At 41.9% G+C, this 23,193-nt stretch overlaps 1 protein-coding gene across 2 annotated transcripts in view; it reads left to right on the forward strand.

Moving 5' to 3' along the window:
- Lars1 (leucyl-tRNA synthetase 1) overlaps nt 1–23,193 on the forward strand; it is a 57,952-nt gene that overhangs the window by 17,025 nt on the left and 17,734 nt on the right. For both annotated transcript variants that reach the window (XM_048419081.3, XM_048419084.3), the window contains 16 exons: nt 353–465; nt 1,479–1,542; nt 1,725–1,792; nt 2,027–2,252; nt 4,229–4,316; nt 4,392–4,468; nt 5,864–5,917; nt 6,648–6,788; nt 9,148–9,225; nt 12,933–13,018; nt 13,104–13,169; nt 13,259–13,341; nt 14,320–14,458; nt 14,928–15,140; nt 16,002–16,059; nt 17,643–17,706. In XM_048419081.3, the coding sequence (XP_048275038.2) occupies nt 353–465; nt 1,479–1,542; nt 1,725–1,792; nt 2,027–2,252; nt 4,229–4,316; nt 4,392–4,468; nt 5,864–5,917; nt 6,648–6,788; nt 9,148–9,225; nt 12,933–13,018; nt 13,104–13,169; nt 13,259–13,341; nt 14,320–14,458; nt 14,928–15,140; nt 16,002–16,059; nt 17,643–17,706 (1,618 nt within the window). The remainder of the gene's footprint in view (nt 1–352; nt 466–1,478; nt 1,543–1,724; nt 1,793–2,026; nt 2,253–4,228; nt 4,317–4,391; nt 4,469–5,863; nt 5,918–6,647; nt 6,789–9,147; nt 9,226–12,932; nt 13,019–13,103; nt 13,170–13,258; nt 13,342–14,319; nt 14,459–14,927; nt 15,141–16,001; nt 16,060–17,642; nt 17,707–23,193) is intronic.

A 23,193-nucleotide genomic window follows, 5' to 3' on the forward strand; every position in this document is an offset into this window, starting at 1 on the left:
GTGTATTTTAAAACCTATTAATTAAACAAATTATTGCAATGATTTATATGAATTTAAGATGTGGAACTGGCTAGGCGGTAGTGACACACGCCTTTAATCTCATCACTCGGGAGGCAGAGGCAGGTGGATCTCTGTGGGTTCGAAGCCAACCTGGTCTGGTTTACAAGCGCTAGTTCCAGGACAGACTCCAAAGCTACAGAGAAACCCTGTCTCGAAAAAAAAAATGTGGAACTGAAAATTTTTTCTTTAATAGTCGATCTAATGTTAGGTTGGGATAAATAGTAGAAAGGTAAATAGTTGACTCATAGGAATCCCTATTTATAAAAATTATCTTTTCCTTTTCTTTCTCTAGGTAGATTGGCGGCGTTCCTTCATCACCACGGATGTGAATCCTTACTATGATTCTTTTGTCAGGTGGCAGTTTTTAACATTAAGAGAAAGAAACAAAATTAAATTTGGGAAGCGGTGAGTTTGTTTTATTTCAGTGTAATCAACTAAAAATCATAATTCTTGCATTGCATTGCAATTCAGTATCTGTATCTCATCTTGTTCTCTTATCTGTCCATCTATCCATTCATCTGTCTGTCTGTCTCTTCCTTTTTCATCACTCTCTTCTTGTTCTGTTGTATCTCCTGCTTTCCTTTAATCTTGCCTGCCTGTGTCTTCCTTCCTTCCTTCCTTCCTTCCTTCCTTCCTTCCCTCCTTCCTTCCTTCCTTCCTTCCTTTCTTTCTTTCTTTTCGCTTTTTGTTTTACGCGACAGGGTTTCTCTGTGTCTTTTATTTTTCTGTTTCATTTGTGTTGGACTCAGGGCTCGCACCCCTTGACATGTGCTTTGTCACTGAGCTCCCACTTTCTTGCTGCTCAGTGTCTTGACTTCTGATCTGTTTTGTGTTTTTGACAGCTAGAACCAGAGAGAAGGAAATGATTCTTTTCAGTATTTCGAGCAAACCACTAAAAATTTTATTTGTGTTTTAGCTTATACTTCTATAAGTTGCTAAAATTTTTTCCTTTATTATGTAGATTAAATAGAAACAACTTATTTGAATTTATCTTTTTGTTGTTATTGTTGTTGTTTTGAGACAGGGTTTCTTGTGTAGCCCTGGCTGTCCTGGAACTCGCTCTGTAGACCAGGCTGGCCTCACACTCACAGAACTCTGCCTGCCTCTACCTCCCGAGTGCTGGGGTTAGAGGCGTGCGCCACCACTGCCTGGCTACGTGAATTTATTTTATGGTCTTATGTTTCGTTACTACAAGGCTAAGGCTAATCCACAGTTTTCATTAGTGCTCCCTTTCATGAAGGAGATGTCAATATCTCCGTTTCAGAACTGCTCATCAAAGCATGCGTAATTTAGACACTGGCTTGGCTGAGGGTGTCAGCTATAATTCACGCTTGTAGGGTATTAGTGATACTGGCTGATACTTCATGATGTAACCTGAATGATATAACAGTGTTTGCTGCTTATTGCTCTTTTTTTAGGTACACCATTTATTCTCCCAAAGATGGACAGCCTTGCATGGATCATGACAGACAAACTGGAGAGGTGATTATCTGGACCACCGAGTGGCCACTATAATACCCTTTATTGTGGCCACACCACTGGCATTCTCTTTGCTGGAAGGATGAATTATTCCTATGTGCAAGAATCCATGTCATAAATCTGAAGTGGATTCCTGCATAGGTCAGCAGGGTGAATCCATATTTTCCCCTTGTTTCTTTGTTTAGGGTGTTGGACCTCAGGAATACACCCTAGTCAAACTGAAGGTGCTTGAACCATACCCATCAAAATTAAGGTAGGTTTGCTAAAAATTACTGTTTCATGGTCTTTTTTTCTTTTCCTCTTCCTTTTTTTCCCTTCTTTTCTTGGAGACAGGGTTTTGTTTTGCAGGCTAGTGCTCTTTCCTCAGCCTTCTGGGTACTGAGGTTGAAGTTGCCATTATGTCTGGCTTGATTGATCGTTTTTGAACGATCAGATAATTATGAGGGAAGCCACAATTTTAACATAAATATGTGCTTTTTCTTTTTAGTGGTCTGAAAGGGAAAACTATCTTCCTGGTAGCTGCTACCCTAAGACCTGAGACTATGTTTGGACAGACAAACTGTTGGGTTCGGCCTGATATGAAGTACATTGGGTTTGAGACAGTGAATGGTGATATATTCATCTGCACGCAGAGAGCTGCCAGGAATATGTCGTACCAAGGTTTCACCAAGCACAATGGAGTGGTGCCTGTTGTGAAGGAATTAATGGGGGAGGTAAGTTGGGGAGCAACTCTTGATTTTTATTGTGAAATTGGAGGGAAATGGAACTTTTCGAAAAAATATCAAAAAACTGTAATTCGAGCACACACGAGATAATATGTGCAGGACATTTGTATTTTTTTTTTAAAGATTCATTTATTTATTATGTATACAATGTTCTGCCTGCATATATGCCTGCAGACCAGAAGGGGGCACCAGATCTCACTGTAGATGGTTGCAAGCCACCATGTTGCCCACCTGTTTCCTTTTTGCTCCTTACTCATGCTAAGCAGGTGCTTCATCACTGAGCTGTGCCCCAACTGTTGTACTGAGACATGCTTCCACTAAATTTCCCGGGCTGACTTTGAACTTACTGTACAGCCTCTGATCTCCTTGAAATTGTGATTCTTGTGCCTCTGTCTCTTGACAGATGGGATTTTAGGCTGGACCACCAGCCACGGGGTTGTTGCTATTTTTAAATTAGCATATCTTAACTATATATAATTATAGGTTTCATTATGCCATTTTATACATGTACATAATGTATTTCAATCATATTGACTTCCCTCTTTACCCTCTCATCCCCCTCCCATTCTCAACAAGCCCCTTTTAGTCCCAACTAGCCCCCTTCTACTTTCATTTTTTTGTGTGTGTGTGTGTGTGTGATCTAGTAAGTTTCATAGAGCTGCTTACAGGACCATAGGCACCTGAAGAACTGTTTCCTGTTCTTGTTGAGATAGGGTCTCTCTCCCTGGCATCCTAGAACTCACTATGTAAACCAGATTGGCCTTGAACTCACAGAGATCTGCTTCCCAAATTCTGGGACTATAAGTGTGCACCACCAGCTCCCAGCTTCTGTTTCCTGTTCTTAATGCCCTTCTTGCCATGGTATTTAGAATAGACCTTTGATTTCAGCCTTTAAAACTGCTGTGGTGTGTAAGCTGTCACCCATATGACTGCAGATTCTACAAAGGTAGCTCATATGTGCATTTACACACACACACACACACACACACACACACACACACACACGTGCCCACACAAAGGAATGAAGCGGAATGGTGCAGAACAAGTGTACAGCTGCAGCCCCTTTGTTGTCTCATGCAAGTGCAGGTCAGAGCTGGGTAGCACGCAGGAAGCGGAAGCAGGAGGATCACTGTGAGTTCTATGCTAGCCTGGGCTACAGAGTGAAATATAAGACATTTAAAAAACAAGCAAACAAAAGAACAAAAGGAGAGACAGAGAGAGACACACACATAGAGAATGGGCCCAGTCTTTCTGCATTCTCTAATTTTTTTGAGGCAATAGAAATAATCTTTTTCACTTCATCTTGAATTTGTAACTGTCATTTTAGACAGATATGTAGAGTTCTATTTTCTTGATGTGGCTTTTATTACCTAACTTTTTGGTCATGGAAAGCTTTAGTGCAGTGGTTCTGGTTTTCTTTTTCTTTTCTTTTTCTTTTTTTTTTTTTTTCTTTTTTTCTTTTTTTCTTTTTTGAGACATGGTTTCTCTGTATAGCCCTGACTGTCCTGGAACTCAGTCTCGTAGACCAGGCTAGTCTTGAACTCAGCGATCCGTTTGCCTCTGCCTTCTGTGTGCTGGGATTAAAGACGTGTGCTGCCGCTGCCCAGCTACTTTTTCTGTATATTATATTTTGTTTACTTAGTGGAGAAGTTGTGCACATGTATGGGAACAACATGATGTTTAAAGTGTATATATACATGGTAGAATGACTGTGTAAAGTAATTAACAAACAGTACTTCAGACTTCTCATTTTTGATAAAAGAACATTTAAAGTCATTATGGTTTTCAACTGTCTAACATCATGACATTAACCGCAGCAGCTGTTTTGTACAGATGTAGCTCTCCAGAGTTTATTCCTGTATGGTTCTCAGTAGGAGCCTCTTGACCTTAAAATTGGAATACTTATTTTAACTTTTTTTCACTGCAGTTACATTTCTTCCCTTTTTTGCTCCTCTTTTATGCAGGAGATCCTTGGGGCCGCACTTTCTGCACCGCTGACATGCTATAAAGTGGTCTACGTTCTCCCTATGCTCACCATTAAGGAGGATAAAGGTACAGATTTTGCTGGTAGAATGCTTTGCTAACCACATTCTGGTGTATTAGTTAATTCCTTTTTTTCTTCTTAAGGCACTGGTGTGGTCACGAGTGTTCCTTCTGATTCACCAGATGATCTTGCAGCACTCAGAGACCTGAAGAAAAAGCAAGCAAGTATCTGCTTCATGTCCTTGTTTTATTCTTTTTTTTTTTTTCTCCTCAAGACAGGGTTTCTCTGTGTAGCCCTGGCTGTCCTGTAACTTACTTTATAGACCAGTCTTGCCTCGTGCTCACAGAGATCCTTCTGCCTCTGTCAGTATTTAAAGGCATGTGCCACCACCACTCAGCCATGCCCTTGTTTTAAATTTAGATTATTAGTGGGCACTGCTGAACACCTGTGACACAGGCTGAGGGCGTACATGTTTGTCTCTGAACCGTCATCTCTAACATGGTTTTCAGTGTTTGTGTGTTTCTGTGGTTGGGAATTTGGAATACAATTCTGTAACAAATTTGAGAAGGTTGTGTGTGTGTTTTTAAGTGTGTGCAGCACCACAGGTGACAAAGAGGACATTTGTGTCCTGCTTTACACTGTCCACCTCACTCTTGTGATGGTCTCTCATGGGACTTGGAGCTAGGTTGGTGGCCGTAAGTCCCAGAGGATTCTCCTGTCTCCACTTTGTGCAGTGTTGGGCTTTCTAGTATGCTTGGCTTCTCTCATGGGTGCTGGGGATTTGAACTCTGCTCCTCATGCTTGTGTAGCAAATCCTCTCACCCACTGACTCATTCTCTCAGACCCGTATTTTCATTACAGGCAAGAATATTACCCTTGACTGAGGTGATGTCTCCATATCTGTGTGCGTTGTTGCATTTGATGATTTGATGCATTTTCTTTTTTTTTTCTTTTAAGATTTATTTATTTATTTCTTCTGGCTACAACATTCTGCCTCCATGTATGCCCACACACCAGAAGAGGGCACCAGATCTCATTACAGATGGTTGTGAGCCACCATGTGGTTGCTGGGAATTGAACTCAGGACCTCTGGAAGAGCAGACAGTGCTCTTAACCACTGAGCCATCTCTCCAGCTCCCATTTGATGCATTTTCTACAGGCATGTTCAGCCTGTGGACTGTGGATTACACGTGTCACAGGATAGCTATGGATTAGACTCAGTGAAAAATCATAAACTTATTTAAAACACGAGGTTTTGTTTGTAAGCTGGTTGCATAGTTCTTAATTGGCAAGTGGATAGGTGACAAGTTTTATCACAATGTCAAAATATTGGACATACCTGAAGGCTAGTCACATTAAAGTAAACTACTGAGTTTTAAAAGGTCACAGGTCCCTTATTGAGATAATGTTAAAAATGTTCTTTGTGGAAAGAACAAATAGTGGAATAAAAGTTGGAAGCCAGGGAAGAGGGAGGCCGAGGCAGGAAGACCTCAAGTGTAAGGCCAACATAGGCTACTGCAGTAAAGCCTTGCCTCAGGAAAAAAGAGTTTGCTTTCTTATTGATTGTATCAGTAACAAAATTGAGCACTAATGTTAGCTTATTAATTTTCCATAGGCCTTACGAGCAAAGTATGGAATTAGAGATGAAATGGTCCTGCCATTTGAGCCGGTGAGTATGTGTGTATTCTCAGACATCACACGTCTTTATCACAGGGGCAAAAGGCGCTTACATGTTCTTCTTGTAACAAAAATTTGTAGAGTTTGAAAATGAGAGGGAATTTTCTTACTTTAATTTGATAACTTACTGTTGTAAATAACAGGAAAAGAAAACAATACGCATTTTCTACCTGACACCTGCAGTTGAGAAGAGCCTATTATTCTCACCAGTTTTATACTAACTTGTCAACAACATACCTTACTTAACCTAGGAATATTTATTTTGTAGCCTTGCAGAGCTGTTTAATGTTTCTTATTTTCATTTTTGTCCATGCAGAAGAAAAGTCAAATGCCTTCCATGAAGAGTGTAGGAGAGTGAGCTTGGGGATGCTCAGTGCCCTGGGTGTGATTCTCAGCACTGGGGGAAAAGACTCCAAAAATTTGATAGGTGCTTGAAGCCATCCATAAAATTAGTTGACATTGCTTTGCTTCTTGCAGCCTTAGTTATTTAGTGGCCTGTATGGCAGGAGGTGAGAGTAGGGGGTGGCGTGTGTTGTTCCTGTGGTAAGGAAGTGCACACACTGCCATCTTCAGGTTAGTGGTCTGTGAGCTCTGAGTGTATGTCACTGCCTGGTGACAGTAAAATCCACTGTGGCTTTACAGGGCAAGGGGCCATGTCCACACGGTTGGTTTGTGTTTGCCTCTCAGCGTGAATGTACTTGTGGTGTTGCTGTTCTTTGCAGGTCCCAGTCCTTGAAATCCCAGGGATTGGAAGTCTTTCTGCTGTGACCCTTTGTGATGAGCTGAAAATTCAGAGCCAGAATGACCGTGAAAAACTTGCAGAAGCAAAGGAGAAATTGTATTTAAGAGGATTTTATGATGGCGTAAGTCATAATTTTTATTGTTTTTATCTGTAGCTATATGCTCTGCTATTCCTCTTAATAATTTTAACTTAAAATGAAAAATTCAACATAGTTTTTGTAAAACACTAATTTGGAAAAGATGAATAAATTTTATTCTAAATTTCCAGTTTTTATCATGTCATTTCTAGAAACATTTCCAGAATTACATTTGTGTGTGTTCTGGGAATCTCTAAGAAATTAATTTCTTGAGATATTTAAAATGAGTTCCCGTTACTATACAATACAACTGTAAAGGTTGGCTGCATCAAGAATGCCTGCTCCAGGACTGGGAGATGGCTTAGCAGGAAGTGCACTTACCGCTTTTATAGAGAACTTGGGTTGGATTCCCAACCCCCACATGGTGGATCACAGTCATCTGTAACCGCAGTGCAGGGGATCCGGTAGGCATGCATGCAGCGCACATAAAATAAATATATCTTTAAAATTGGAAAAAAAAGAATGCTTTTTCTTTTTGTTTTTCATAATGGTTTCATTTTTTGATTAAGCTGTTCTATTTGGTCTTTTAATTGATTTGTTGTTGCCTGTCAAGTGCCAAGTGAGGCCCACAAAGCTGTTCTGAGCTTCCTCTCTCAGTTCTGCCTGTGCTAATGCGCCTTAGGTTTTCAGGGGAAGACTAAACTAGACAAGAGAAACCCAGTCAGAGGTTAGCCACATAAGGCTGAAGTGAATGTTTTTAAAGGACACACATTGGGAGTAGTTTTTATTTTTACATTTTCCCTTTCTTAGATAAACAAAAATTAGTTTAATTTTTTTAAAAAGTGAATTATATATTGTCTTAATCATTGTTCTTTTGCTGTGAAGAAATACTGTGACCAAGGCAACTCTTATAAAAGAAAGGATTTAATTGAGGCTGGCTTACAGTTTCAGAGGTTTAGTCCATTATCATCATGGTTCAGGGAGACATGGTGTTGGAGAGGTGGCCGAGACCTACGTACTGATCTGACGGCCGAGGACACTGGGCTTGGCTCGGGCTTTTGAAACCTCAAAGCCCATCAGTGGCACACTTCTTCCAACAAGGCCACACTTCCTAATTCTTCTCAAGTACTGCTATTCCCTGATGACTAAGCATTCAAATATGCAAGCCTATGGCGGCTATTCTTTGTCAATCCATGACAGTATTTTGAGTGATAGTAAGAGCCAACACTTTAATATATGAACTTAAAAGAAAAGAATGTTTTATTAATTCATTAGTCGATTTATTTATTTATTATGTGTATGTGTGTTATGCCTACATATGTGCACTACATATGTATGTGTTGCTCGTGGAGGTCAGATCTCCATAACTGAGTAACAGATTCCCGTGAGCTACCATATGGGTTCTGGAAACTGAACCCAGGTCTTCTGTAAGAGTAACAAGTGCTTTTAACTGCTAAGTTAATTCAATATTAACTGAGCTCACAAAATAACGCTGCAAAGTGGGCAGTCTCGTCGTCACTTACGGATAAGGAAAGGCACAAAGAGGCTACTGTTTTCTCAATCTTGTGGCAGGATTGGGATCCAGAGTTGGTGGCTTTGCTCCATGATCTCTGATCCTGCACAGTGACCATGACTCTAACTTCATAATTACATGGAATGAAACATCAATATGTTAATAACCTGAAGAGCAAAAGCAGTATTTTTTTTTTTTCCACCTAAAATGGGAACTGCTTGTTAGTGGCACAGAGTCAGACCTAAAAACCTGAGCTTTTTACCCACGTCAGCTTTATGAGGCTTGTGGTCTCGTCCGTGGAAACAAAGTGTGAGTTAATTCTTTGCCCTAGTGTTAAGTTTGCCCACTAAATAAGAAATTGAAAGGCATCAGGCATATAGCAGGTGGGTAAGGGGCAGGGCTGGAAAGAGACGCCTTGAGTGGGTTATACTCAGAAGAATGGTCCTCAGCCTTCCAAATGCTGTGACCCTTTAATACGGCTTCTCATGTTGTGGTGACCTGATACCATAAAATTATTTTGCTGCTGTTATGAATCATAATATAAATATCTGATAGGCAGAATATCTGCTATGCGACCCCTGTAGGGGTGCGACCCACAGGTTTAGAACCCTGGTATAAACTATTCATCTCCATGTGGAAGCTTAGCATGGAAGGGAACGTGTCTTCCTAGCCATGCTGTCGTTAGCTACAGCCACAGAAAGACAACAGTGCTAGACCCAGTTACACTTAGAGACCAGTGTGTTATGAATATCAGTTGTATAAAGTTATGGCTATAAATGTGATCACTGTTATTCTAAAGATATTTTTAGTTTGGTCTGTAAAGTACATTTAACTAGCGAAACTTGAAGCAAAATTTAATTTGTCTTGTATGTTCCCCTTTCGTCCTTGTAGGTGATGTTGGTGGATGGATTTAAAGGACAGAAGATCCAGAACGTAAAGAAGACTATTCAGAAAAACATGATTGACGCTGTAGGTGGTAGCCTGTCCTCTGGGGACTGTTTGGGAAGAACGGTTCACTGCAGTAGACCTAAGAGTGTTATTAGTTAGTTTTGTAGTAGGACTTAGCACTATATAAAAAGATAGCATAGCTTTATGGCAGGAAATAGGCCTATTTGCAGTTCATCTAATTTGCATCTCCAGTTATAGGGATGAGGTTGCGCCCTAAGGCTGGGCTGTGCCATGTGTGGTAATGCGTACCTTCATCTCAGCATTTAGGAGATAGGGGCAGGGAGATCTCAACTCCATGACTAGCCTGGGCTATGGAGACAGTGTTTCAACTCACCTTCTCCCCTGTAAGAAGAAAGCACACCCAGACACAGCTAAAGTTCTGGCGAAGTCTCCACAGCGGCCACTTTAGAGTTGCGTACAGTGGTTGCATCCTTTTTCTGTGCTCTTTGCTTTTTACCTCTGTATTTTGTTTTTCATCTCCAGATTCCTCCTTTGATAGACCTTTGCTTAGCTACTTATCTCTTAAAGTTTTGATTTTAACAATCATACTGACCCATGATATGTAGACAGTGGTCTTTATGTTTACTGAATTCAAAAAGCAAAGGTTAGTGTATTGATTCATATCTGTAACCAGGAGGCAGAGACTTGAGAAACAGTGCTGGCTCCAGAACGAACAGGCTGGGAGAAGACTTAAGTTCTAGCCCCGGAATGGATACTTGCGTGATGGTGGATGCTGATATCCGCTGCTGGGGAGGTGGAAGCAGGCAGATCCCTGGGATTCAGTTCACTGCCTGCTTAATGAATTTCAGGCCAGTGAGAGACCCTGTCTCAAAAGGAATAAAAAAGATGGCACCTAAAGAATGTTATCTGGCTTCTATATGCACACAGACATGCACGCACATGCACACACGCACAGTAATAGAAAGCAGCCATCTCCTCTGTCTTTTCACGTTCTTTTTCATTTCTCTTTGGAGAGGACAGCTTTCGACTGTGTTGCTTATTTTAATACTGATCTCCTCTGTTTCTGCCTCTATCTCTTGTTTCTCTGTCTCTCGCTCATGTTTTTTTTTTCTTCTGAGACATGGTCTCACTTTGTAGTCTAGACTGGCCTCGAACTTGTGGCAGTCCTCCTGCCTCAGCCTCCCAAGTGCTCTGATTACAGATATGAGCCACTATGCCCAGCTTTCATAGATGTCTAGGTGTTTCTAATGTAATTTTTGTTGCTTTGTTTTGTTGAGAGAGGGTCTCCCAGTGTAGCCCAGACTACCACTGAAGCTATCGTCTTCTCGCTTCCGCCTCCTGTAGCTGGGATTGGAACTGCTGGAGTGTAGTTTTTGTTCTGATGTTTCCTTAGGTTTAGCTATCCGCCACTAACTTCCTACTATGGGGAAAAAAATCCAAGAATTTTAATTTTTTAATACTTTTTTTGTATATACGTCTTCATCTTTCATCTTTCATCTTCATAATGTATTTATAATGCACACTAGATTAGTCATTGTTTATACTTTTGAGACATGGCTAATCCAACTGTGGTATATAGTAAATATTTTATTCTCCAGTTTTCATTTTCCCCTACAATTAATATTTGCCCATGTACTTATTCACAACCTATTCACAAATCTGCAGCTTTGCATTTCTCCCAGCTTGTCCCTCGTTGTATCTTAGAGTGCTCTCCCAGTGCCTTTGGCCGTATGGTCTGGATGGGTTGCTGTCACTGGTGGAGCTGATGCCTCTTGGCTATTACAGATTACTTCTGCCACTCTCAAAGCTGGTCTTCTTGCATAATTCCGTGGCTCGTCTTTTTGTGTCTCCTCATTTTGATAAGAAGTATCTCTGGTAGTCTGGTGACCATAAATCTAGACGGTGTATGTCTTTCCATATTTACATTTGACATTCTGGGTAGCAGTTCTGGACTGAGCAATCTGGAGGTTGAGTGGGAGATTGGTAGAGATGGTACCAGCAGCTGGTGTGCTGACTTTCAAGTAATCTGCTGATTTTGCTGTGATGTCTGTGCTATGATTTGCCCAGAGGATAAGCCTCTGACACACTGCTGGCACAGGGATGGTGCAGTTGTTCTCTGTGTGGTGAGTATTCTAGTTTGCTTTCTGTGGCTGTGATAAGTACCATGACCAATAGCAGCTTTGGAGGAAAGGGTTTATTTCCACTTGCACTTCCAAGTAATATTCCATCACTGAGGGAAGTCAGGGCAGGAACAGAGGTAGGAACCGTGGAAGAAGGCTGCTTACTGGCTCATGCTCAGCTAGCTTTCTTGCACAATGCAGGCCCACCTGCTTAGGGATGGCACTGCCCACAGTGAACTTGGCCCTCCCACATCAGTCATCAATTAAAAACAAATGTCCACAGACCACCTACAGACCAGCTTGATCTAGGAAATTCCTCATGTGAGGCTCCCTCTTCTGGGTGACTATAGCTTGTCTAGCTTGCAATAAAAACTAATCAGCGCATGGATTAGCATATCTGGGCTCCTAACCACGGTTTAAAACGTTGGTCTGTCCTCTCTTCAGCGTCATTGTTTTCTACCTGAAGAATCAGGCCGCACCACTTATTCCTGAGCGTTTGGAGACTCAGCAGTGCAAATGGGATTTCTCCTCAGCTTTTTCTTCTGCTGGTTAAGATTTAGCTAACTTTTCTTTTCTTTCCTTTGTTTGAGCCTTTTACTTGGGCTTGAACCCGGGACCTTACACATACTTGCAGCCCCTCTGTCGAGCTGTACCGCAGCTCCAGCTAGCGTTATCTCTGTTGGAGCAGTTATTATGCACTCAACTTTTTCTTTTCCCATTCTACTTATCTTTGTAGAGTCAGTCCATCCCTCCATCTTCTTCATTGTCAGCTGGAATTGAAATTTTTGAATGGAGTTAAATCCACTGCTTACAAACCAAAAGCATAACTTTTTAATTTAGATTGAAGAATTGTATTTTAAGTACAGTGCAGGGAGTCATTTTGTGAATGATAATATTGGATTTTAGTTTTAAAAGTTATCCTAGCTTGCTGGATGGTGGTGGTGCATGCTTTAATCTCAGCACTTCGGAGGCAGAAGCAGGTGGATCTCTCTAAGTCTGAGGCCAGCCTGGTACAGAACTAGTTCCAGGACAGCCAAGGCTACACAGACTGTCTCAAAAAACAAAAAAAATCCTAGTTTCAAGTATTTGATCCTAAAATGTATGAAGAGATAATTATATCAAGTTAAAAAACAAAGTAAGATTTGCGTCCACATGATGATGAATGCCTATCTCAGTACTTGGGGTAGAGGCAGGAGAATCAGAAGTTCAAGGTCATCCTCTGCCACACAGTATGTTTGAGGCTAGCCTGGGATAAATGAAACCTTGCCACCACCAAAAGTAAATAGATTGTGGTCAGTTTTCTATTTGGAGCTGCATTTTTTTTTGAATGACTCTAAATCTTTTAATAAGGTTTTTCATGTTTATATATTTTATTTTAAAAACAGTGGTGTCATGTATTTAGTTTTTAAAATGTTCTTTGTATTTTAATAACAAAGATAGAAAGTTATCATAGGCAGCCACCATAAGATTAGAAAGTGCTAAAATGATGAGTAGCCTGTGAAGTGGAGCACTTGATGAAGTGTTCCGGAAGCAGATACCGCACGGAGAGGCAGACTCTGTTGAGTCTGGGGAGGGGAGGCTTCTGTCCCTGAGGAATTGGGTTGATTGGACGTGACATCTACCATGTCTTTATTTCCCTTCGTTTAGGGGGATGCGCTTATCTACATGGAACCAGAAAAGCAAGTGATGTCGAGGTCTGCGGACGAATGTGTCGTGGCCCTGTGTGACCAGTGGTTAGTCCCTCTTACCACAGGATGAGTCTGTCAGTCACTGTGATCATTTCTGACAGTGAGACAAGTTCCATTTGTTCACCCCCAGGTACCTGGATTATGGAGAGGAGAGCTGGAAGAAAGAGACATTTCAGTGTTTGAAGAACATGGAAACGTAAGATGGGGGAAACCGAAAGGGCGTGGGGATGAGAACCGTGGAGGCTGATGAAAGCAAGTACACTCTTCGGCCTTTGTTCTTCTTAGGTTCTGCGAGGAGAGCAGGAAGAATTTTGAAGCTTCCTTAGACTGGCTACAAGAACATGCTTGCTCACGAACGTACGGTTTAGGTCAGCAGATTTTCCGCACTTCTGTTTGGGTGATTTTGTTAGATAGAAAATGCACATTTCAGCTGGGTGGTGGTGGTGGCGCACACTATTAATCCCAGCACTGGGGGGCAGAGGCAGGTGGATCTCTGTGAGTTCAAGGCCAGCCTGGTCTACAGAGTGAATTTTTAGATCAGGCTCCAAAGCTACAGAGAAACTCTGTCTTAAAAGAAAAGAAAATCTACTTTTCTCCTTCCTTCCCCTTTTCTTCTGATGTTTGCTAATTTGGAAGTGATAGGTTTTGGTTAGGGGATGGGAAAGACTAGGATGTGGTTCCCTGTAATCTACCTATTGCTAGGTATGTCCTCTTCAACCCACATGGCTTTAGAGTATGATCTGTGTTTTATTTATGTACTTAACCGTGTGTGTGTGTGTGTGTGTGTGTGAGTATGGTGTATGTATAAGCAGTAAGCACATTTATGAGCAGAGTGTGTTTGCCTGTGCATGTGTGGAGGCCAGTGGAATGTGTCTGGTGTCCCCTTCGGTCACTTTCTGGAGCTAGGTTAGCAGCCAGCAAGCCCCAGGGATTTTCCTATCTCCCCAGTAGTGTCAGGGCTATGGTAGTCAGGATCTTATACGGTAGTGGGAACCAAATTCCGTTTTTTCTGTGTGGACGGCAAGTGTTCTTACTTACCAAACCCTCCCCGTAGTCCCATGCATTTCTACTAAAGGACTCCAGAGGTTCGCCCATTTTTGGTTTTGTGCAATATTTTATCTTTAGAAATTATTAAAGTAGAATTTAGAGCTTCTTAGGGTTGGGGATATAGCTCAATGGTGAGTGCTTGCTTCCTGTGTGCAATTCCTAGCACCACAAACAAAATAGCAGCAACCCACACTCAACAACAACAGAACTTGCTAGACTGTAGCCTCTAAGATGTGGCTTCTTCCATTGGGTATCTCTTAGCTTCATTCATATTAATTTTTTTCCTTTTTGTCTTGCAGGCACTCGTCTGCCTTGGGACGAGCAATGGTTGATTGAATCACTGTCTGACTCCACTATTTACATGGCGTATTACACAGTTGCACACCTGTTGCAAGGAAATGACCTGCAGGGCCAGGCAGAATCTCCACTGGGCATCAGGTTGGAACATAGTTCAGAAGAAGAACTGTGCACATGTTGTGACATTGTGGTTTACATATTTAGAAATTAATTCTTCCATATTTATTTTACTTAAGAATTTGGCTAGCAGGTGGCATTTACTTTTAATCCCAGGACTCAGGAGGCAGAGGTAGGCCACTCTCTGTGAGTTGAAGGCCAGTTTGATATACATAGTAGACAGCCAGGGCAACATAGTGTGATTCCTGACTTTTTTTTTTTTTTTTTTTGGTTAGCAGTCTTTTATTACATTTTGCTTTTTTTTATTGTGCAACTGAGAAAGATGATTAAGTGGTTAAGTAGCCCCTCCTGTGTTGTTAAGCCTTCTTGACTCATAGGGGAGTGGTTCGCTCTTATTTGCTACTGTAACTAATTAAAATTTCAATTGATGATTAAGTGAAAATTCTGACTCCTTCAAAATAATAGTGCATTTGTTTGCCTTATTTCAATGCAGACCCCAGCAGATGACTAAGGATGTTTGGGATTATGTGTTCTTCAAGGAGGCGCCATTTCCTAAGACTCAGATCCCAAAGGAGAAGCTGGATCAGCTGAAGCAGGAGTTTGAGTTCTGGTATCCAGTGGACCTTCGAGCCTCCGGCAAAGATCTGATTCCAAATCATCTTTCGTATTATATTTACAATCATGTGGCCATGTGGCCTGAACAAAGGTGAGTGCTAAAGTCTGTGTGGACTGTGTTTTTTGATGGTCAATAAGGGTGTCTTCGAGTGTCTTAAGGAATGGCTATGGAGGGCTTAGATGGATTTGCACAGTGTGCCTTAATGTGGAATGTGCTTCTTCCTGGACGGACAGCCCAAAGAGTATGCCTTCTTTCGGGTCATCAAGGGATAGTGATCTGTTTGGTGCTGGCATGCACAGTTTTCAGACATGTTGGAGAGTGTGTAATGCAGTGTGTGAAGACAAAACGCTGCTCACGACCTTTCACCCACCATTGCACTTATTTCACTTTGCTATAGCCCTGACTGCCCTGGAAATCACTCTGTAGACCAGGCTGGCCTGAACTCACAGAGATCCTCCTGCCTCTGCCTCCCAAGTGCTGGGATTAAAGGTGTTTGCCACCATCACCTGGCTGTTTCCTGGTTTCTTTTGGAGCAAATGTTTATGCATATTCTGGGAATTAACTATATATTTGTATTCTTGCAAAGGTGGTATATGCACTCTTCTGTTTTTTCATAATATCATATTTTCAAGATCTTCCTGTGTTCATAGCTGAGCTCTGGTTATGGTTTCAAAACAGTTGCAGTATTTTTGTTTTCATAACTCACAGAGATGCTCCTTTGGTTCTTTTCAATTGTCTCCTGTTGAAAACAGGAGCACAGCACAGGGAGGACTTCTGTGGGATGAGCCAAGCCTTGTTTTTGAGCCTTCAAAACAAAAGTTACCTACGGTTGTAGTGCCATGGCTTTATTTCAACAAACTGCTCATTGTTAACATTTACCTCAGGATAACATGGGGAGCTATAATTCTGTTTTTCTTCTTATTTTCTGTTTTACAACATGTGCCTGTGAAGTGACAAGTGGCCTGTGGCTGTGCGAGCAAATGGACACCTGCTGCTCAACTCAGAGAAGGTGAGGCCCCGGGCCAGGCTTTTCAGCCGAGGAAGAAAGTAAACAGTAATACGAACTAGTTAGAGTTAAGAAAAGTTACTTAAACTCTTTAGGATTAATAGCATCAAATAAATTTTAATCTTTGAGTAAGCACAACAGGTTTGTTATGATAATGGGATTCAGAATGATACAAAAGAGGACTGGAGGGGAGCAATGAAGCAAAGGCAGTGAGGAAAAGCAGAAAGCTTAAAAAATTAGCATTGTAACCCATCAGATGCCTCTTACCAATGGAGAGTGTAACCAGACGTTTCTCTCCTGCCCACCTGTTCCCAAATACCTGGAAGCTGCTTCCCAACATAGATGCTTAATGTAAATTATAAATGCTGGCCAATAGCTCAGGCTTGTTACTAGCTAACTCCCACACTTAAATTAGCACATGTTTCTATATTTATGCTCTGCCACGTGGCAGTACCTTTATTAGCATGACATGTTTATCTCTTGCGACACCCTGACCTGCCTTTCTTCTTCCTAGAATTATTCTAGTCGGGCTCTAGTACTCAATCTCTTTCTGCCCAGTTATCGGCCAATCAGCTTTCATTAGCAAATGAGAGTAATACATATTCATAGTATAGAAAAAGATTGTTCCCCAGCAGGAGAGAATGCCTGGTGCTTTTTGTTTGCTACTGTGACTTGTAGTTCTTGAAGAACAAGAGAATTTGGAGCTTTAGGGGTTTTTATATATCATGTAATGTTAATACTGTTCCTGTTTACACTGCTACTCCCAACATCATTAGGAATATTGTTCCTTTTGCTGGATGTGTAGGATTTATCTCAGTTAGTCAGTTTTCTAATAAAAAGTTAGACAGCCTCCCCTCACTTGTCCCTCTAATGCCTGCTCAGCAGAAACCACAAAAAGACAATCTCAAAAGTGGCTGTATTTATTTCTGAATTAGTAAGCTAGGTTCATTGACCAACTAATAAATTTAGTGTAACCAATAGACTAGTAATGGCAGGGCTGCTGTTTTAGTAGAGCTGGAGGGCAGCTCAGCCTGTGAAGCACCTAGTACCCATGTCACTACAGCTCCAAGGATCCGAGCTCCCTCTGGACTCTGTGGGCATGTGCATGCTCACACACACTAATACCTTCACACATACGTAAATGAAAATGGAAACAAATCTTTATAAGTGTTATAGTGGAAATAGATACAGATTTGAACAAACAGTAGTTGATATAAATTACAGTGTGCAGTGTCAGATATAGTCAGTACCCTAAGAGCAGAAGATGAATTTTAAAAGTTCTCCTGCAGTGGGCATGGTGGTATGCACCTTTCATCTTAGCACTTAGGAGGCAGAGACAGTAGTAGCTCTCTATGAGTTCCTTGCCTGCAAGGGCTACATGGTGAGACCCTGTTAGCATTTTTCCAATCTGCTGTAAATGCTGCTTTTCTATAGCTGAAGGTCATGAAAGTCTGACTTTACCCTCAAACTCACAGAGATCCACCTGCCTCTGCCTTCCGAGTGCTGGGATTAAAGGTGCATGCCACCACTGCCCGGCTCATTTATGTATATTCTTACTAATGCCTGAATACTGCTTTCTTTTTCAGATGTCAAAATCTACAGGCAACTTCCTCACTTTGAGCCAAGCTGTTGACAAATTTTCAGCTGATGGTGAGTATGCATTTTTATCCTTGCTGTTTCTCAGATTGGGCTGCAGAAGATAGGTTAAAATTGTTGTTTATTCTTTTGCTTTTACCAAAAATTTAAATACTCATGTTTTCTTTGTGGATAAGCAGCACACTATATAAATTAAAACAACAGAATTGCTGAGATAATCTATTCAAGAAAAAGCTCAATACGTTCAGAGTCGTAAAGATGTTTATTTTTTTTGTGCATCTGTGAATGGCGCATATGTGAGTATGAGCACGCTCGTACTGTGGTGCATGTGTGTAGGTCACATGACAGCTTTTTTCCCATGACATTGTCTACAATGAACAGATGACAGATGTTTGGAGCTGATATTTCCTCTCCTCCTTGCTTCAAAGCAGGATCTCTCTTGTTTCTCTGTATGCTTCAGACTAGCTGGCCAACAAACTCGGGGTGATTCTCCTGTTTCCACCTCTCATCTGCCCATAGTAATTCTGGGATTACAGATGGGTTCTACCACATTTGGCGTTCAGACCTGCCAAACACTTAACCTATAGAACCATCTTGACAGCTCTACAGTTTTTCTTAAAATATTTTGTTTTTTAAAATTGAAATATTATTGCATCATTTTCCCTTCTAATTCCTCCCTACAACCTTTCCCATGTACACCCCAACCTCTACTTTCTCTTATATTCATGGCCTTTTTTTTCTTTTATTGTTATGAAGATACTTCTTTTGTTTTTCAAGACAGGGTTTCTCTGTGTAGCCCTGGCTACACTCTGTAGACCAACCTGGCCTCGAACTCACAGAGGTCCACCTACCTTTGCCTCCCAGGTGCTGGAATTAAAGGCGTGCACCACCACCACCTGTCCATATTTCTTAATATATAAATATACCCTATTTAGTCTGTGAGATGTTACTTTTTGTATTTGATTTCAGGGTTGACTACTTGGTATTAGATGACCAATGGGGGTGGGAGGGCTTCCCTGGCCTAGAGTGTTTGTTTGGTCCAGCTCCCTCAATGTAGCCTGTGTGACAAAACTTCCTGGGCAGACTCAACACACATATCTGCTCACCCTAGATAGGAATCCCATGACAAAACAAAATGTGGATACCTTCTATATTTCAAAATACAGAAACCAGACTTTGGTGAACCAAAGTTTTATTGGGGTTATTTACAGAGCAGAAATGACTCAAAGACAGCTCTATCACCAAAGCCACCCTGGCGTGTGTGATATTTCACAAGGCTGGGAACCTGAAGCACAGTACACAGCCTGCACAGCTCAACAGGCTGGAGAGTGTCCTTTCCAGGTGGTCTAAACCTCTTCCAGGCAGCTATCTGGTCTCAGAGTCTTCTGTGCAGCTTTTCTTCTATGAGAGCTTTGTTTGCTGCAGCTCAGCTTCAGTCTGTCTGATTGCGCTCTCAGCTTTTCTTGTTTACTCTGGTGGGGGGTGGGGGGGGGCGGCTAGTGAATCTGGTCAGTTTTAGGGACTTCCTAAAGCTATTTTGAGTTGTTCTCTTTCCTGTTCAAAGAGCTTCTCTTTCAGATAGAATGTTTCAATCTCACAAGAAACTGTTCACAACACTCCCCACCCTCCTCCAGCTCTTAACACTCTTTCTGTTTCCTCTTGGCAATGATCCCTGAGCCTGGGAGGGGGTGACTGTAGATGATCACCTATGGCGAAGAAATAGGCCACATGTCACAGTAGCAGTCACTTGTTGTCATCAGAGAACAAGTTATGAGTTGAGGCTGGCAACAGTGATCTGCGGATGTGAATGTACATGTATAGAAGGCAATTTGACAGGCATACGAGACAGCCATCAAATAAAACAATAGAAATTGCTTTCTCATTGGGACTTAGGACTTTCCCAGCCACAGATTTTGTCCTGGCATACAGTACCAGATGTGAATTTCCTCTTTTAGAGTAGATCTTAAATCTAAGTGAAAGGCTGTTGGTCTTACCCGTGCTAGCCGAGCCACTGTTGCACAAGCAGGCACATCTTGCCTGACACAGCGATATTTTAGCCAAACAGGAGGCTTGGTGACAGTTCTCTACCAGCAGCCTACACAGCCCCTCTGAAACTACAGTAGCCAGCCAGCTGGGTAGGAGTTTCCTGTCAGTCCTGGCTGATTTCTCCATGCCCTACAGTCAAAGGATACACATGTGGTGTCTTTGACAATAGCATCTTACAACCTAGTCCTAGCCTACAACCAACAGAAGTAACAGTAGCTACTTAGCTTTTATGATTTGTGGGGCCTCAGTGGCTCTCCTGGCCAATAGTTCATAGAAACGTAGCCCACTCTTAGCCCTAGAGTTTTCATTCAATAACCTTCTGGACCCTGGGAGTGTCCTTGTCCTTTTTTACCCATGGACAGGATACCTTTTGTAATTTTTTTCTCTTATAATTAACCTAGCTTCAGTTGGGTTGCAGAGCAGTTAGAAGTACCCTTGCACTGGTTGTCTCTCTGAAGGCTTCTAAATCTGCAAAACCTTAGAGATTAGCATTGTCATCTAGGTAACAAAACCTTCCCCAGAGGATGAGCAGGCCAAGGCAGCGTCCCAAAGTACCCTTCCATAACAAATAGTGGGGTTAAGAGATGACCCCAGAGGCTCATAGCTATAAAATACTAAAGTCAGACATGAGCAAGGGCTGACACAGCGTGGAAAGGTTCCATTCGTTTGTATCAATTGCTTCCTGCACAGATCAAGGTTGGATAGAAAGCTTAGATAGGAGGTACTAATTTAATTAGCTCCCTCTAATCCCTAGTTATTCTCTCTGATTATATTTCCATATCCATGTAGCCTTCCTACATTTCTCCAATACCTGATAAATTCAGTGGGCCTGACTTAATCCGCTCAGACTGACTGAGGGTGGAAGGTGAATGTGGTCCTGCTTTCCCCTGTGTACCTGCTGCTTCCCTTGGTAAGAGTAGCCCTGGGTGAGCACAGTGGCTTGTAGCCTCCTGGTTCACCACTCCTGGCTCTTGGGGGCGTTCTTGATTGGGCAAACTGGACAAACATCTCCACCCCTAGCATAACCTTTTGCTGGAGGGAAGTGAACCCTCCCTAGACTGGGAGGATAATTACCTACCCCTGGGACAGGCTTGACCATCTTTACTTGTATTGTTATATCATGGAGTCTTCTGTGGACTGCTCCTCAGACTTTTAAAGCCTTCGAGAAGCTCACTGGCACACAGTTTGGCTTTCTTCTTACTTTTTTCTAGGAACTTCAGCTTAGCACACATCTTGCCACATTTGTGCTTGAGTCACCCAGACAGACCTCTTCCTTCTGCTTTACCTTTCCTTTATTTCCTCTAGCGTGTTCTTTAGTTTACGGACATCTTCCCCAGCTGGTCTAAGTCAGGGAGCTGCCAGAGCCTTTCCTACTTTATTAAGGTTTTGACCCACTGAAGGACTGAAGCCGCTAAAGCTCTAGAACATCCTTGAGGTTCCTGCTGGGTCAGCATTTTCTCTAACTTGTCTGAACACAGTTCTCTCTGGCCCAGTAAACTGGGGTTCAAACACAGCTTTTCTTATTCCTAGTTCCCTCAATAGGACCTGCCCTTCCTTATGATCCTCTAACCCCTGATATTTATGGAGATTTCAGACAGAGATAACCAAGTGTTCTAATGGCTTTGTTAAGCCAGCCCAATTTCTCTCACACTATCACTGCAGTATTTTCCTTAAGAAGGGATGAGAAGTACTTCACTCAGCTTTTCTGCCTCCACAGCTGTTAGACCGATCCATCCATTTCTACATCCCACAACCCCACAAGCCAGCCTGAGACAGGCTCCTTCATTGCTTGTTTTGAAAATCTACCCTAATTCCAGTAGTTCAAATGCTGAATATTTCCTGGTATCACTAATATTTTTGCACTGGATCCTTGTTAATGCCCCTATCTGTACAGTGGATTACAGATTATCCCTTTTTCTATTAAAGGTTGGACTTGAGGGGTATCTTATCTCTTTTACCATGTTCTCCCCTTCATCCTCACTCTGAATCTTCCCATCGGTTCAAAGTTCTTGGATCCAAGGAAGAGCTTTTGATCACAAATCTAACTTGTATTCACTTTTTTTCCAGCCCCTAAGCCTTAAGAATCAGCAAGCTGCCGGGTGGTTGTGGCTCATGCTCTTAGTTCCTGCACTAGGAAGGCAGAGGCAAGCAGATCTCTGTGAGTTCAAGGCCAACCTGGTCTACAAGATCTAGGTTCAGGAAGGACAGGCTCCAAGGCTACAGAGAAGCCCTGTCTCATGGAGAGATGGCTCAATGGTTAAGAGCACTGACTGTTCTTTCAGAGTACCCAGTACATGGCAGCTAACAACTGTAACTCCAAGAACTGAGCAGACACCCTCACCAGACATATATACAGGCAAAACACTAATGCACATAAAATAAAAATAATAAATTATTAAAAAAAAATCTGCAAGCCAGCACCTCCATCTCATCCTCTTATTTATCTAATTTACTTGCCAAATCAGAGGCTAACACAGAGGATGCTAACAAACAACTTTCTGTTTGGCTGCCATCTTGGCCTCAGATGCATTTCTAACTACACACAACAGAAGCTAGGTAATCTTAACTGCTTGCTGACAGTCTTGACCCTTGTGCACTAATCTCGAGGATTGTAAAAGTCCTCTAAACCTTTAACTTGTTTTCAGGCCATCTCCATATTCATGTGATAGACCCCACTCATCAAGCAGGCATACCACCTCAAGCACATAAATGAAGATTGCGGACCTGGGATTCCTTCCACAGATACTCTTAGCCTAGTTACTTGTCTCACTATACTTAACAAGAACCATGCCTCAGTACCACTGTCATCTCAGCATGTCTGGGAGAAAAACCTTGTCCTGGGTGTGTTCAAACTGATACAAATGTATACAGATAACACAAATGTGATACAGAGGACCCAAAGAGTATTGTAAATAGTTGAGAGTCTTATTTTTGCTGTTGATCCAGGACAGTCATAAATAACATTTATGATTTCTTTTTTCCAGTAATTTATTTATTTTTATTTTATGTACATTGGTGTTGCATGTATGTCTATGTGAGGATGCTGGATCCACTGGACCTGGATTCCATACAGTTGTCAGCTGTCATGTGGGTGCTGGGAGTTGAACTTGGGTCCTCTGGAAAAGCAGCCCGTGTTCTTAACTGCTGAGCCGTTTCTGCAGTCCCCATTTATTGTTTTTTAATTTGTATGTAAGGATTGCAGTGTACCCAACTGGATGCATATTTTCTTTTTCTAGAGTATAAGTGTGTGTTTTGTTTTGTCCTTTTTGAGACAGTATCACATATAGCTTGGAATGGCTTCAAGCTTTGTATGTGGCTAAGGATGACCTTGGGTATCTGCTTTTAACTCCCACGTGCTGGGGTTACAGGTATTTGCCACCATGCCTGGCCTTCAGTAATCACACACACACATTTGGTTTTTCAAAACAGGGCTTCTCTGTGTAGCCCTGGCTGTTCTGGAACTTGCTCTGTAGACCAGACTGACCTCAAACTCAG

The sequence above is a fragment of the Myodes glareolus genome, chromosome 13 (genome assembly GCF_982192425.1).
Source record: "Myodes glareolus chromosome 13, mMyoGla1.1, whole genome shotgun sequence".
Lineage (NCBI taxonomy): Eukaryota > Metazoa > Chordata > Mammalia > Rodentia > Cricetidae > Myodes > Myodes glareolus.